General features: G+C 51.3%; 1 protein-coding gene across 3 annotated transcripts in view; it reads right to left on the reverse strand.

The window, feature by feature from the left end:
* Positions 1-14,102, reverse strand: part of RANBP3 (RAN binding protein 3) — a 34,296-nt gene that overhangs the window by 11,049 nt on the left and 9,145 nt on the right. For all 3 annotated transcript variants that reach the window (XM_015412249.1, XM_015412250.1, XM_015412251.1), the window contains 9 exons: positions 10,279-10,315; positions 7,918-8,004; positions 7,310-7,381; positions 6,584-6,649; positions 5,712-5,804; positions 3,876-3,982; positions 3,493-3,612; positions 1,915-2,018; positions 1,700-1,778 (listed from right to left, as the gene is read on the reverse strand). In XM_015412249.1, coding sequence (XP_015267735.1) covers positions 1,700-1,778; positions 1,915-2,018; positions 3,493-3,612; positions 3,876-3,982; positions 5,712-5,804; positions 6,584-6,649; positions 7,310-7,381; positions 7,918-8,004; positions 10,279-10,315 — 765 coding nt within the window. The remainder of the gene's footprint in view (positions 1-1,699; positions 1,779-1,914; positions 2,019-3,492; positions 3,613-3,875; positions 3,983-5,711; positions 5,805-6,583; positions 6,650-7,309; positions 7,382-7,917; positions 8,005-10,278; positions 10,316-14,102) is intronic.

Below are 14,102 nucleotides of genomic sequence, written 5' to 3' on the forward strand. Positions count from 1 at the left end.
TTTTTGGCTGATTCAGGGAGGAAGGAGTGCCTGCTGAAGGCAGCCACTGCCATAAAGTGGGCTGCAGGCCTCAACACAGATACCAAGGTAACAGGAAGCTTTTAAAACACGATAACTTCAAAGCTAAGGAGCCTGCCCTTAGAATAACATCAGCTAGGGCACGTACAGAGTGAGGGACAAAGGAATTGTGTGTTTAAACTTTGCTCTTGGATCCCTTGATCAATCTGTTGCCGTGCTGCCAGCACCTGTGTAGACATTTTCTTTTAAATAAACGTCTTATAACTTTTAATGCTGGTAGCTGTTCTCTGTATACCACCGAGACCTCCACCATTCAAACACACTACTTTAAAATGAGCATCTGGGGGGGGGGGGGGCCAACTGGCAAGCAGCTAATCCCCCAGTGGTGTGCAGCAAGCTGTCCTTGTGGTAACCAGGCACTGGGGTGCAGGCGATGCAAGCACAAGGCAAGGCTTCAGAACAGCAATGCAGGGAAGGGAAGCTGGGAACCCTGGTCGTCTCAGGATGTAATCCCTACAGAGGCCAGGTGGTGGCAGTGAATGGTCTGAGAAAGCGGGAGAGAAGCCCCTCCAAGAGTCAAGAAAGACTGGTGGGTGGCACATGCCAGGTGGAGACCTCGGATGGCCGCTGGTGCCTATACACCTTGGAGGGCAAGACAGAACAGTACTTGCGGATCAGTGGGGTTGCTTTGCCACAGAGGACAAGAGAAAAAGGTGGTAGGTAGTACCAACTACACAGAGGGGCACTCAGTTCCCTATTTAGCATCCCCCCCAGCATCTTCCCCCTTGTGGACCACAATATACACACCAGAAAACAGTAAATGGATTAGAAATTTGCATAAGGGGGCTACACGAGGCTAAGAGATATGTTTCTGTAAACCAGAGAGGAATCACAGGATAGCAGAAAAATACAAAAAGATTAACTCCCCTGATCCAAAGTCATCATTTTTTAGAAAAGAAAGAACGTCAAAGGGCAATCCAAAATGGCACCTCACCATGGCACAAATTGAAGTGGAAGACGCAGGTGCGAATGGAGAGACCATGGGATCAGTGGGGGCTGGGGCCAGCATGGGTGGAGAGGAAAGTCAGGAGCTGAAGGCAGCAAGCGTGAGGAGAAGCAAGATGGCAGGCGGGAAGACTGAGCAAGGGAAGTTCTTGTGGGTCTACCGTCTTACTGTGTGACAGTTCTTGTAACAGCCCGGTAGAGTCTTCCCTGTACTGCAACTAAAGGGCTAAAGCTTTTGAAAGTCACAGGGCAGAGGCATGATTTGAGCTGCAAACTCAGAGTTCACCACTCATACGCAAAGACACAGTGCTATCCCAACTACCAGGCCACTCACTTGCCATCTACTTACCATAGCTCACTGTTCGCCAATGGGGGGCCGTTGGCATCACAAGGCTGGAAAGTGTGTAAAATCATGAACCCTATATCTATATACCTCTATCTCTATGAAGTCAAGATTCAGGAGGAATCAACGGGGGATCCTATTTAGCTGCTCACTGCTTCCCCAGGTTAGTGGGGACATAAAGCAGGGAACAGCAATTCAACAGAATACATTTCTAAGTACACTTCTGGAAGAAGCTGTCACCCAGCTTCTGTTTGGAGAGTCAATTATGGACCAAAGTGGCTACCTACTACTTTCGTGATCCAGGAGAAGGTGAAGGAACAAAGTAATGCTCACCAAAACCCGCTCGCTCATGTTCTGCCCAAACACAAACTTGGTGCTGGAGGCATCGGCACCGTGTGTCGAGTTTTCCGTGCTGGAGAGAGAGAGAGAGAAGAAAGCTCTTTCCCGACCAGGGGATCCATGAACCACAACCCCGGCTGCGGCAACACGGCACTGCGGCGCCCACAGGAGCAGCCAAAGAGAGGGGCGTTACGAGTGCTCTCTCCCACCTGGAGCTGATGTACTGTAGGAAGTAGTTGGTGGCCGGAAGCATCTCGGAGCTTGGGAGCCGGGCATTTGGTAGGTCGGCAGAGTCGTCCCCTTCATCTCCTAACTGCAATAAGATCCACAGGGTTCAAGAAGGCACAAAACAGATTCCCGCCAAGTTAGGCGATGGCATACCTGGTCTCTTGTGATTAGCAACGGCTTTGTGGAGATTCGGGCACAGAGAGGTCCTTCCCAGCCCCTGCTCCCCCCAAACCAGAACTTCCTGAATGTGGTGACACCAGAGACGGACAAGGGAACCTCCTTTTGTCACCACCAATACTGATTCCAAGCACCCAGGTTCAAACCCCACTCAGCCATGGAACTCACAGGGTGATCTTGGGCCAGTCCCCACCTGTTGTAAGAACACGATCCCTGCTGGGTCAGACCAGGGGTCCACCCAGTCCAGCATCCCATCTCACACACTGGCCAACCAGTTCCTCTGGAGGGCCAACCACAGGGCAGAGAGGCCGAGGCCTTCATAAGAACACAGGAAGAGCCCTGCTGGATAAGACCAGTGAGGGTCCACCTAGTCCAGCCTCCTGTCTCACACACTGGCCAACCAGTTCCTCTGGAGGGCCAACCACAGGGCAGAGAGGCCGAGGCCTTCATAAGAACACAGGAAGAGCCCTGCTGGATAAGACCAGTGAGGGTCCACCTAGTCCAGCCTCCTGTCTCACACACTGGCCAACCAGTTCCTCTGGAGGGCCAACCACAGGGCAGAGAGGCCGAGGCCTTCATAAGAACACAGGAAGAGCCCTGCTGGATAAGACCAGTGAGGGTCCACCTAGTCCAGCCTCCTGTCTCACACACTGGCCAACCAGTTCCTCTGGAGGGCCAACAACGGAGACCTCTGGCTCTGGGATTCAGAGGTTTTGTGCCTTTGAACATGGAGTTTCCCCTCATCTGCCGTGGCTAGTAGCCAATGATACACTTAAGCCTCCATTAATCTATCTAATCCCATTAGCTGTTTATTCCTGTGGCCATCACTACATCCTCTGGCAGCAAATCCTCTGGCACCCTCTGTCAGCTTAACCCTACACCACACAGGATTGTTGTGAGGATAAATAGAGGGGGCAATGACCATGCCTGCCACCTCAAGCTCTTATGTAGCAGCTGCAGTTCCGCAGAAGCAGAGGAAAGGCAATGCTGGACACAGGATTGCTTTACCCGAGGCAGCCAGCAAGTCCCTAGTCCTCAGGGTTGCAAAAGCTGTGCTGGAGAGGGCCAGAGGAGTTGCCAGCAGCCCTCAGCTGAGCAGAAACAATGATGATGGAACAATGGAAAACAGTAAAGGCAGCTAAATAAATTATGCTTTTTTAAAAAAAAGCATTTGAATTGCTGCTATTTCAATTGCTTAAGGATACTGAGGAGTCTGGATTTTATCGGGACACAATTGAGGTTGTGCCGGACATATCTGATGTGATTACTGAACGCAGATGACTCCGCACAAGATTCTCGGAAGGACACAGCCATGCAAGCATGAAGCCCAAACCAAGCCAAGCCCAGCGCCACCAGCTCACCACAAGCAGCGGGACAGGTACCTTCACTCGGTCTCTTAGGTTTTGCCCAAAAACAAACGACTGCTGGGCGTTCTGCTCAGCCGCTTTGCATTTCTCGGCCTCAGCAGCATGGGGAGGCTCAGTTTTCTGACAGGTATTGTCCTAAGGAGAGAGGAGGATCTCATTGACTTCCAGGGGTTCCCTCTCGCTTTCACTGGTCACTTTGCAGCAATTAAGAATTAGTTTTAACAACAGAACTTGGAACTCAGCTAGCCTTTAAGGTGCCACAAGACTCCTGTTCGTTTTTACTGCATTCTTAAATAAAGAAGTCTTCACAGTGCAAACCAATCAGAGCTGTCAAACTGCAGAAACATAAGAAACACCCCCCCTTCCGCGGGTTCCTCAAAATCATGTCCTAGACTCACCTTTTCCTCCGACTCAGGAGATTTCGGCGTTGTGTTACTCATGGGCTCAGACGTGGCTGCCACAGGATTGGAAGGGATGCTAACACCATTGGTCCCACTGGTCGGAACTGCAACAAGCAGCAGCAGAGCCCGTCAGCGGCCGGAGCCTGGCCACAAAGCACCCCCCGGCGGGTTCCAGGTCAGCTCCCGCCTGCCGCAGGAAAGGCCGGCAAGCCTGCTGCACATTCTGGACCCTGACTACTGGCAACGGTGCCATCTGCACACCTGTCCAGATCTCACGGCAAGGTCTGCGCGCACAGCACAGAGATACCGGTGCACAGCTAAGGGTGGTTGACAGAGCCCTTTCTCAGATCATCATTCCCACTCAGCTAACGCTGCAACAGTACAAAGCGCTTCAGGATCACGCACCGACCAACATGGCTTATTTTACAGGCAGAACGCTGAGGCAGGGCCTGCGCACGGAAAACCGTTTTCCCAAAGCCACCCAAGCAAGTGATCGTGCAGGGAGTTGAACCCAAAGCCCAAGCTTGTGGCTTTGCTTGAGAGCCGTCAGCCATCACTCACACAATCTCCACTCCCAGCGAGGTTGGGAAGGGTGATTCTCTCCCACGGTTCATCAAAGAGATGAAAGCCCATCACCCTCTGCAAGTCAACTGCGCAGGGCCCGACCCTCCCTCTGCCCACCACACACTCTGCTGCAGGGCTCCCTCAGGGCTAAGAGGGCTAATGGAGAACGAGCCTGTCTCTGCTTTGGTGCTACTTAACACCTTCGATAGCCTAGCAAGGACATCCGCCTATACCAAGCCTAGAACTCATGTGTACTGGTATCAGTGGCTGCCTGCCTTCAACTTACGCTTCACATAAGGGACCGAGTGACAGGCCACTCAGAAGCCTAGCATATTATGGGTTTTCTGTGGGTGAAAGAGGCAGAAAAATCAAGCCAATCAGGAAGTATGAAGCTGACTTCCTAGGGCTGGTTCATCTAGCCAGTATCGGCTTCTGAGACTGGTGGGGGCTCTGCCAAGCTTCAGGCAGGGAGAGCGCCTTCCAAGCCCCAGCTGCCCGAGAGGGTTTTAACGGGAGCTGCCAGGGACCGAACCGTGGACAGTCTGCATGCCAAGAAAGGGCTCTATCGATATGCCACTCCTCTCCGGCTAGAAGAGCTCAGCCGCAGTTTATGCTCAAGAAAGGCACGAAGCTGCGTTGCGCAGAGTCCGAAGCGTGAAAGGGGGTCTGTCAAACTCTTGTGCAAAGAGGAGACTTCTTTCCCCAACTAATCTTTTAAATAAGCAGGCGCGGAGCTCCTGTCCAGCTGCTCAGCCACAGCTGAGCCACAGCCACAGCTGCTCTCCAAACAACGACCCATAAAAATTCTTTCTACACACACAATTTAACAGCAGGCTGCTACCTTTCTCACTTTCCACCGGGGCACCTACTTGCACCGAACTTCCATGAAGATTTACAGGGCGCTCTTCTCTACCTGTCTCTGCCCATACGAACCTGCAGAGGTTTCTAAGCTCCTATGGCTGGCATTGTTAGAGGAACCACCAATGCCTGATATTCCACTGGTGGAAGCTCGTGTCAAGGCCTTTTCGAACGGTGACAGGTGCTGTCCTTGCCGTGTCACTTGAAAAGGCATTTGTTCTCGACAGCCTTTCCAAGCCACCGACTGCCTTATTACCTTGAAGCTCTAATGCTGCTCAGTGCTTTGAAGGGCCTTTCCCCTGACTGCTGCGTTATTTCCGCACTTTAATTTATCGACAGCCATTTTTTTTGGGGGGGGGGGGTCTATAATCAGAAAACATACACTGCACGAAGACCTGGCCGACTACTGACCTGCTTGTGAGAAAGCCTTCGGCTGTGGGGCCTGCAACACGGCCGGGCGTAACACACTTTTTTGTTGTTCTTTCGGTTTCTGGCTGGGGACACCTGGGAAGGGAAGTGAGGATTTATTGGGCCTTCACGTGGGAGATGAAGCCAGTGCCTCCTATTGCTCATCACACTCCGCATTTTCAAACCTCCTTTGAATAGTCCTTGTTGTCAAAATGGTGCTGGTATTGCAGCATTTAAGTATGGTTGATTTCTTCAAAGAACCCAGGGGCTTGTCGCAGTGGAGCAGGGCTGAGGTGGGGGATGAGTTGTTGAGAATCCTCTGGTGAAGGCCTCTAGTGCCACCACCCCATTCCTGGGGTTGCAAGGGGCAACAGAATGCCTTAGACCAGCAGCTCTACAAAACAGCCTCTAATTCTGAGCACCCCCACTCCACCCCAAATGTGCTGATCAGCAGGGGAGCCATGACAGGTCGGCCCCATTCGCGATCAGCCCTAAGCTGACAGTGCAGATCAGCCCAGGCGAGCCTTCTGTCTGGGAGACTCACTTGCAGGGGTTCCTTGATGGGAAGACAAATTATGTGGGACGGACTCAACCCCCTTTGAGACTTTTCTAAGTCCTGGGGTGCTTCTGTAGGCCAGATCCCCAAACCCTTTTTTCCTTAAGCCAACTTCTCCAGTGCTCTTCGCATTCTGCGGCAGCTGAAGCAGGCTCAGTCCCACAGGCCAATTCTGGGACGGGGCAAGAGCTGCTCACTTTACTCCAAGACAGAGTCTCTCAGCCCTTCGTATCACCCTCAGGAGGTTCCAGGGAAGGGAACTGAGCCCACAGTTTCACACCCTTGTTTCTCCTTTGCCTTGGGGAGGGGTGCTGCTTACCTGCACTGGGTGCCTGGCCGTGGATAAGGGTGGGCGGCTTGAGTCGGAATCCTGTGCTCTTCTCCTCTGGAACTCATAGCAAACAAAAAATCAGACAGCAAAGGGGGAGAGGGAGGATGGGATTCGGAGGACTACCAACCCTAGCCACCACTGCTGTCTGCTCTGTGCGCAGCTATTCAAAGGCACCGCGGCTGGCCTGTTTGCTCTCTCCGGTCAGCTGGCAGGCTATGCCAATTCCTCAAAGATCTCGTGGGAGGAGGGCCATGTTCCTTTCCCGTTAACAAGTCACCCGTGATCCTTGGCTGCATCCATGCATTTAACCAGATAACCTTCCCCCCCGATCCTAACAGACAACCAGTGAAGACTCCGTGCTTTATCTGGGGTATTATGTTACAAGGCTTTGTGAATAATTCCCTTAAGTGGAGAAGATCATCAACTTATTCAGCTATCACTGACTGCCACAAAGAGCCTGATGGGATTCTCTCCAAACGGTGCTCTCCAGATTTATTTGACCAAAACTGGTTAAGCTACACTTGGAATAGTGCAGGAATGTATTTGGGTCAGGAGGGGAAATCGCTCACTGGGCACAAATAAAAGATGGCAGCAAGACAGACCTTTTCCCAAAGTTGGCTGCCATTTATTAAGCAATGACTTAATAAGGAAGTCTGGCAGTTCTTCCGTTATACTAAATAAAGCATTCTCTCCACGGGTGGTCCAGAGGCTCACCTGGTTCTGAGTCGGAGTTCCCTGCTAAGGGTTCGCAGAAGCTTGACGGCATAAAAACATTGTTCTTTGTCACTGTGGTCAAAGTGAAAGAAAGAATGAAAGCACCGCTGCACAGGAGGTTGTAGCCTGTGGGAATGGAATCCCTCCCTCCCTCCCAAGAACCAAGGTACAAAAGGAAAAAGGGACTCTTTGCCCAGGGCTGCCTCTCTTCATGGTGTGCCACTCCACCTCTACCGGTTCGGGGCGCTCCTGGGAGTCACCCCACATGCAGGCTCTCAGCTGCTGAAATGGAAAGACTGTTCTACAAATAATACTGTTATCCCCCTTCCTCCAAGGTGCTAGGCACAGCTCTCCTTTGACCCCCCCACAGCAACCCCATGAAGTAAATTAGGCTGAGAGTGCGTGAGAGGCACCAGCAAGTCTAGCCTCACAGCTGAGTGGGCAGCCGAACCAGAAGCTCCCCGATCTCACCCCAGCCCACCTCCCTGGCTCCCCTGAGGAAACAAGCCCAAGATACACTCAAGAGGCACCCTCCCTCCCTCCCACCCAGAAGAAAACTGTCTGCAGGACAAGACAGAAGGCCCCCCCCCGAGACGCTCGACCTTTACCCGACTGTGAAGGAGGGAAGTGGGTGAGTGAGGACGTCCTTTCGCGCTTTATGGGGGGGCAGTAACTCCCATCCTCTCGGTCTGACTCTGCAGGGAGAAAGGAGGCAGAGAAACAAGGCTGAGCACCCAGAACCCCAAGAGAGGACGCAGGCTCCTGGCTAGAACTGGACAGACCTCCCCCAACTAGGACCATCTGATCTGGCATGTGAGGATGAGCCAATACGGAGAACAAGAAAAACTGTGAGAAAGTGACGCTTAATATATGTCTTTAAAGAATCGTAGAAAAGTGAACAAAAATAATATACATAATCATGGAAAAATATATATTGACGGTGATCTCCGGAATGTCTTGCCGTTTTGAAGGAAGATCTTCTTCTGAACAAAGATGTGGGACAAAACCTGTCTCTCAATAGTTCATATCCTCTGGTGACGTCTCACAATTATCAAAGAAGATTTTCAGTAATCATACCAGCTGTAATGTATAGTAGAACCTGCCATGGGCTAAAATGATTGTAATTTCTATGATTCTTTAAAGACATATATTAAGCGTCACTGTCTCACAGTTTTTCTTGTTCTCCGCATTATCTCATTACTGTGCCAATCAATTGTTATTATTGTGTGAAGATGAGCCGCCAGCTTTTGAAGCCAAATGGGGTGTGAAAAGACCCATAAGTGACTTTGGCACTACCTGTCTCTTCAGTCAGGCCCCACTTCCCTGCCAGAGGGGCTCCCCAAGCCCCCCTCCCAGTTAAAATCCATCACGATGTAGAATAAACATGAAGTGTGCTGTGCTCCTGGTTCTAGAGCAAGGGTGGCCAAAATTGCTCGACGTTAAGAGCCACACAGAATAAACGTCAGATGCTTGAGAGCCGCAAGACATGAACAGATATTACACGTTTTTACTGGGAAATGTGCAGACTTGCTTTTTACTAACATCAAATGAGACCGCCAAAAATAACAACAAAAGCAGTAAAAGCAGATATTGATAATGATATTCATTTGTCCAATGATATTTGTTTGCTAATGATATTTAGGTCCCCCAGCCGCCCTGCCGGGAGCCGCACAATATGTGTGAAAGAGCCACATGCGGCTCCGGAGTCAGTTTGGCCACCCCTGCTCTAGAGCAAACACTCTTACGCTTACCCAACCCCCCAGCCCCAGCCCCAGCCCCTTCCTTGCGTTTTAGGTCCCTCTTGCTACAGCCTGCTGGGCTCGGGGATTCCCTTTCTGTGCATTTGTTACTCAAGGTGAGCTTTCAAATTACCACAGTCGGGATTCTGATGACCACAGGAAGACCACTCTGCCAAGGGCATCCATTGGGGGAAATCTCAAGATGCTAGGGCAGTCAGCAGCTGGAAACTGGGGGGGAGGAGGGGAGAAGAGCATCTGTCAGCCCATCACTCTCCCCCTACTTCCTTGTTTCTGGGCCTTTCAGTGCCTTCCTAGCAGAAATGTCCTGGCTGAAATTCCTTTAGCCCTATGTTAAAAAGGCACTCGGTCAACCTTGGTAACTTGTCATCTACCTTCTCCGGCTTCCCCAATTTTTATTTTCCCTGCTTCTCCTCTTTTTCTAAAAAAAGAAGAAGAAGAAGACAGCCTAAACAAGCAAAGACGATGGCAGGGGATATTTGGATGTGATTTGCTTGTGAGTCCTCCTGACCCACCTGCTGAAGACCATCAGCTCAGTATAAGCTGCGCTCCTGCAGAGGGAAAACCACAAATGCCTGAAGCTGCCCTATACCAAGGCAGTCCCTTAACCTACACAGCCCCATATTGCCTGCCAGCAGCTCTCCAAGTTCACCGGCAGGGAACTGAGACTTCTGCATGCCACACCAGGGCTCATCTCCTGGGTCACAGACTGTCCCCTCCACCTTGCAGCCCTGAATTTGAACCCCACATGGAATGTTCCCATTTGCCCATAAGCACACCATTCCCCGGAGCTGTGGTGGCTCAAGTGGTTAAGACGCTGAACTGCAGGCTGTGGAAGATCGGTAGTTCAGCAGTTCGAGACCCGGGTGCCGCAAGACAGGGTGAGCTCCTGTCTCTAGTTCCAGCTCCTGCCAACCTAGCAGTTCGAAAGCAAGAAATTGCAAGTAGATAAATAGGTACCACTTTGGTGGGAAGGTAACAGCGTTCCGTGTGCCTTGGTGTTTAGTCATGCCGGCCACATGACCACGAAAACGTCTTCGGACAGCGCTGGCTCTTCGTCTTTGAAACGGAGATGAGCACCGCAACCCTAGAGTCGGATTCGACTGGCTTTCGAGCAAGGGAACCTTTACCTTCACCTTTTTACACCATTCCCCATGTCATGTGCATAAACCTTTGACCCAGAGCACTCATAGCAGCAGACGCGCTCCTCACCTTCTCCATCTTCCGGACTTGACCCATCTGCTGACCTCTGTAACAGCAACAGCAACAACAACTATTAGGTGGTTCTGCAACAGGAGAAGGTGCTAACTTTCTGGACATGCCATTCAGTGGCTCACAGTGTGGGAGAAGGACATCTGATGGTGTCCGTTATTCAGAAATGTTAAAAACAATAAGGAGGACAAGAGCAGAGAGCACAGCTTCCTTATACACGGGAGAGGAACAGCCTTCACTTCCCTTTTCAGAGTGGATATGCAACAGGGAGAATCCGAGCCCCATGGGAATGGCCAGGTGCCAAGAGAAGAGAAGAAAAGCTGCCCTTCACCCAGTGAGACCCTCAGTCCACCTGGTCCTGCATTGTCCACCTGACAGACAGCAGCTCCCCAAGCTTTTCCTGGCCCCGGCTCCTGTGAGGCCCTGGGGCTCCTCTGAGGGCAGAGCAGGTCCCCCCCCACTTGATAGGCTGCACCACATAGGGAACTGGGACCCAGGAGGAGGCATTTTGCCACTCAAATGTAGTAACGGCTTGCTGGGTCACCCCTACCATGTGTCAACTGCCTCCAGACAGCCAGACACAGAAAGCTGACAAAAACTGCCTCCCTTTTCTCCCCCAGAGGACTGACAAGGCAGGTCCAGAAATGACTGACATGGGAGGTAAAGCAGCCAAAGCAAACTGTGAGCCAGGCTGGGCCACATTCCCATTTGGGGAAGGGACTGTGCTTTTCTATGCCCCAACCCAGGAGGGGCAATAAGATTGTCTTTTTGTTTGTCTGTATTTCCCACCACCCTAGGCATGCAAGTCAAGGCGAAATACAGCCTGAAGCCACTGAAATGATGTCTATGTTGCAAAGGCTCAGTCTAAGTCCCTCAAATAAAGCCCCTCCCTCTTATCCCTAAGGCTCTTTAACCCCCTTCCCCAACTACACACTTCACACTCTCTTGCAACGGGGAGGGATATCTTTCCTGGTATTTTTTTAATGGCCTGCTTCTGGTCAAAGGTCTGTTTTATGCCATTTGTGTCCCGGGGCTTATTTGCATTCACTTCTGTTTTTCTAATTAACTTTTTTTAATTGTAAGCCACCTAATATGTATATTAAATAAATATATAAATGATCCCCCCCATACAAGATACAGCACAGGAGGGCAGAGATATATACACACACACACACACACACACACACCTCCCACCCCAGAAGAGGCCACGCCCCCATCCTGAAAGAGCGGAGGTGATGGAAGGGGCCCGGCCCCCATGGAAGCCAACTCTGAACATACACACACACACACACACACCTCCCACCCCAGAAGAGGCCACGCCCCCATCCTGAAAGAGCGGAGGTGATGGAAGGGGCCCGGCCCCCATGGAAGCCAACTCTGAACATTCTCAGGACATGGGGAGGGGGTCAGCCTGCTCCAAACGCTGCAGAGATTAAAAATATCCCCTTTAGAAATGCTACGCATATTCTCAAAGCATGTCCCCAAACTCTCTCCCATTGGCATGCGCACCCTAGAGGAGGGGAGAACTTTAAATGCGCTGATGCCAAGCCTGACGAGACAGATCTTTCGGGCAAAGGGACCAATAATGGCACTCACCCCCCTTCTGGCCATGCAACGGTCCTGCTCCAGCAGAACAGGCTCACGTCTTGTCACTGGGGGCCAAAGCCTGAGAGCCCCCTGCCCGGTCATCTATTGCAAGTAAAAATCACCTCCAAGTGACCAGGACTAGAGGCGGGTGTTGGCAAGTCTTCCTTCTGAGACTGGGAATCTGCCCCAAAGTGACTGAAACAGGGGTGTGGCATCTAAAACGGCCACAGGTGTCTATCTAAGCCAATCCATGGGTTTGCATGGACCGGTAGCTTTGCAGACTCCTTTGCGAGGAGGAGAGAATCGCGTCCTTTCCAGCCATGCCACACAACCCACCAACAATGATGGAGGCCCAGACCCAACCGCTCAAACAAGTTCAAACTTCCTTTTAAAGGATCCTGCTGGACCGACGGCAAGAGACTTCCTCCCAAACAACACTTTACTTGCTCTGATTAGATTGCAAAATATTTTAATTCTGGATAAGGGCAACAGAAGTTGGCTTTCTGCCAAAGCCAGGCCGAACATCCAATTCTTGACTTTCGGCCAGTGGCAGCTCTCAGGCTGTGATCCGATCCCACACGGCCAGATTCGAGTCCGGCAGCACCTTAAGAGACCAACATGATTTTCAGGCTATCGGCTTTCAAGAGTCAAAGCTCCCTTCAACAATGTGCCAATGTGACCCTATCCTGCACTGTTATCCAAGAGCACTTGAGCAGAAGTATTCTGGGGGAGGAGAAGGTGGCAATGAAGTGCCGTCAAGTCGCAGCCAACTTATGGCGACCCCACAGGGTCTTCAAGGCAAGAGATGAACAGAGATGCCATTGCCTGCCTTTGCACAGCGACCCTGGACTACCTTGCTGGTTCCCATCCAGATAGTAATCAGGGCTGACTCTGCTTTGCTTCTGAGATCGGATGAGATCAGGCTAGCCTGGGCAATCCAGGTCCGGGCAAGGGAGTGGAGGGGCCTGAATAAGAAACACCCCTGAGCACCCCTCCCCCATCAAGCCTTGACTAACAAGGACACGTGGCAGCAATGTTCCCTCTAACGTGAGTTAGTGTGAGCTAGCTCACAGTTTTTTAGCCTCCGGCTCACACGTTTTTGTCTTAGCTCAGGAAGGGTGGCTCCAGAGCAGACTAATTTATGCAGTAGCCAAAGCGCTTGCTCACAACTCTAATACCAGTAGCTCACAAAGCAGAATTTTTGCTCACAAGACTCCACATCTTAGAGGGAGCATTGATTGGCAGCTGCATCTCACAATGCAATTTTTCCTCGTAGGTTTCCCCTGTACACAGAAGGGCCTTGGGTAATCTTCTGCCTAGAGAGGTGTGCTGCTGGCTCATGGAGGCACGTCAAATGGGATGCAAGAAGACACCTGGTGGAATTCTCTGCCCCACCTCAGCACTAACCACGAGGGCTGTGAGTGTGCCCACTGCAAACAGTTCAGAAGCAGCAGTAAGGATCTTGCAGGTAAGGCAGGGCACCCTGGCCAGATGTTCCACAAAGCCGAGAAAGCAATGCCGGCAAGGGCGGGAGCCAGAGGGCCAGTTCTACACAAGGCCAGAGGGCCGCCCTAGGGTTGCCTCCCAGACCGGCAGAGGCTTCTCCAAAGACGAAGTGGCCGGAAGCACCGACGGGGTCACACAACCACCTTACAAAAACTTCTAAGAATTCACTACTTTTTAAAAAGGTACTTTATTTCACAACATTTTTAATTGATATGTAATCAACGAAAGTAAGAAGTATCTTGTTCATGCTTTTAAAAAACCTTGAACGTGATCTGACCAGACAAACTCCCGACTCTCTCTATGATACATTTCTACGTAACCCCCTCCCCTTTGCCATTGCAGCATTTCTTACATGGAAATGTTAAGTGGCAGAAAAATATGATCTTCCTTTTGAATGCTAACCGATCAATGCATCAGTTCCACTTGTAGGTGAAGCAGCGACTGCACCCAGCAGACCCTCCCCCTCTGTGCCAACACCACGGGGGCCTCTGCACACCACTCAACATGTGGCGCTTTCCCCCACTGGGCCTCACAGGAGAGCCACCTGCCAAAACTTGAGGCTGCTCAGCTCCTCACGCTTCCCCAGCCAGTACATCTCCAAGAGTTCTGCCTACCATATTTTTATCCCACCCTCTCTCCATGGTGCTCAAGGAGGCATACAGTATCCTCCGCTCCTTTGTTTTATTCCTCACAACAACCCTGTGAGGCAGGTTAGGCTGAGAGGAACGAGT

Source organism: Gekko japonicus, unplaced genomic scaffold (genome assembly GCF_001447785.1).
Source record: "Gekko japonicus isolate JY-2015 unplaced genomic scaffold, Gekko_japonicus_V1.1 scaffold2815, whole genome shotgun sequence".
Lineage (NCBI taxonomy): Eukaryota > Metazoa > Chordata > Lepidosauria > Squamata > Gekkonidae > Gekko > Gekko japonicus.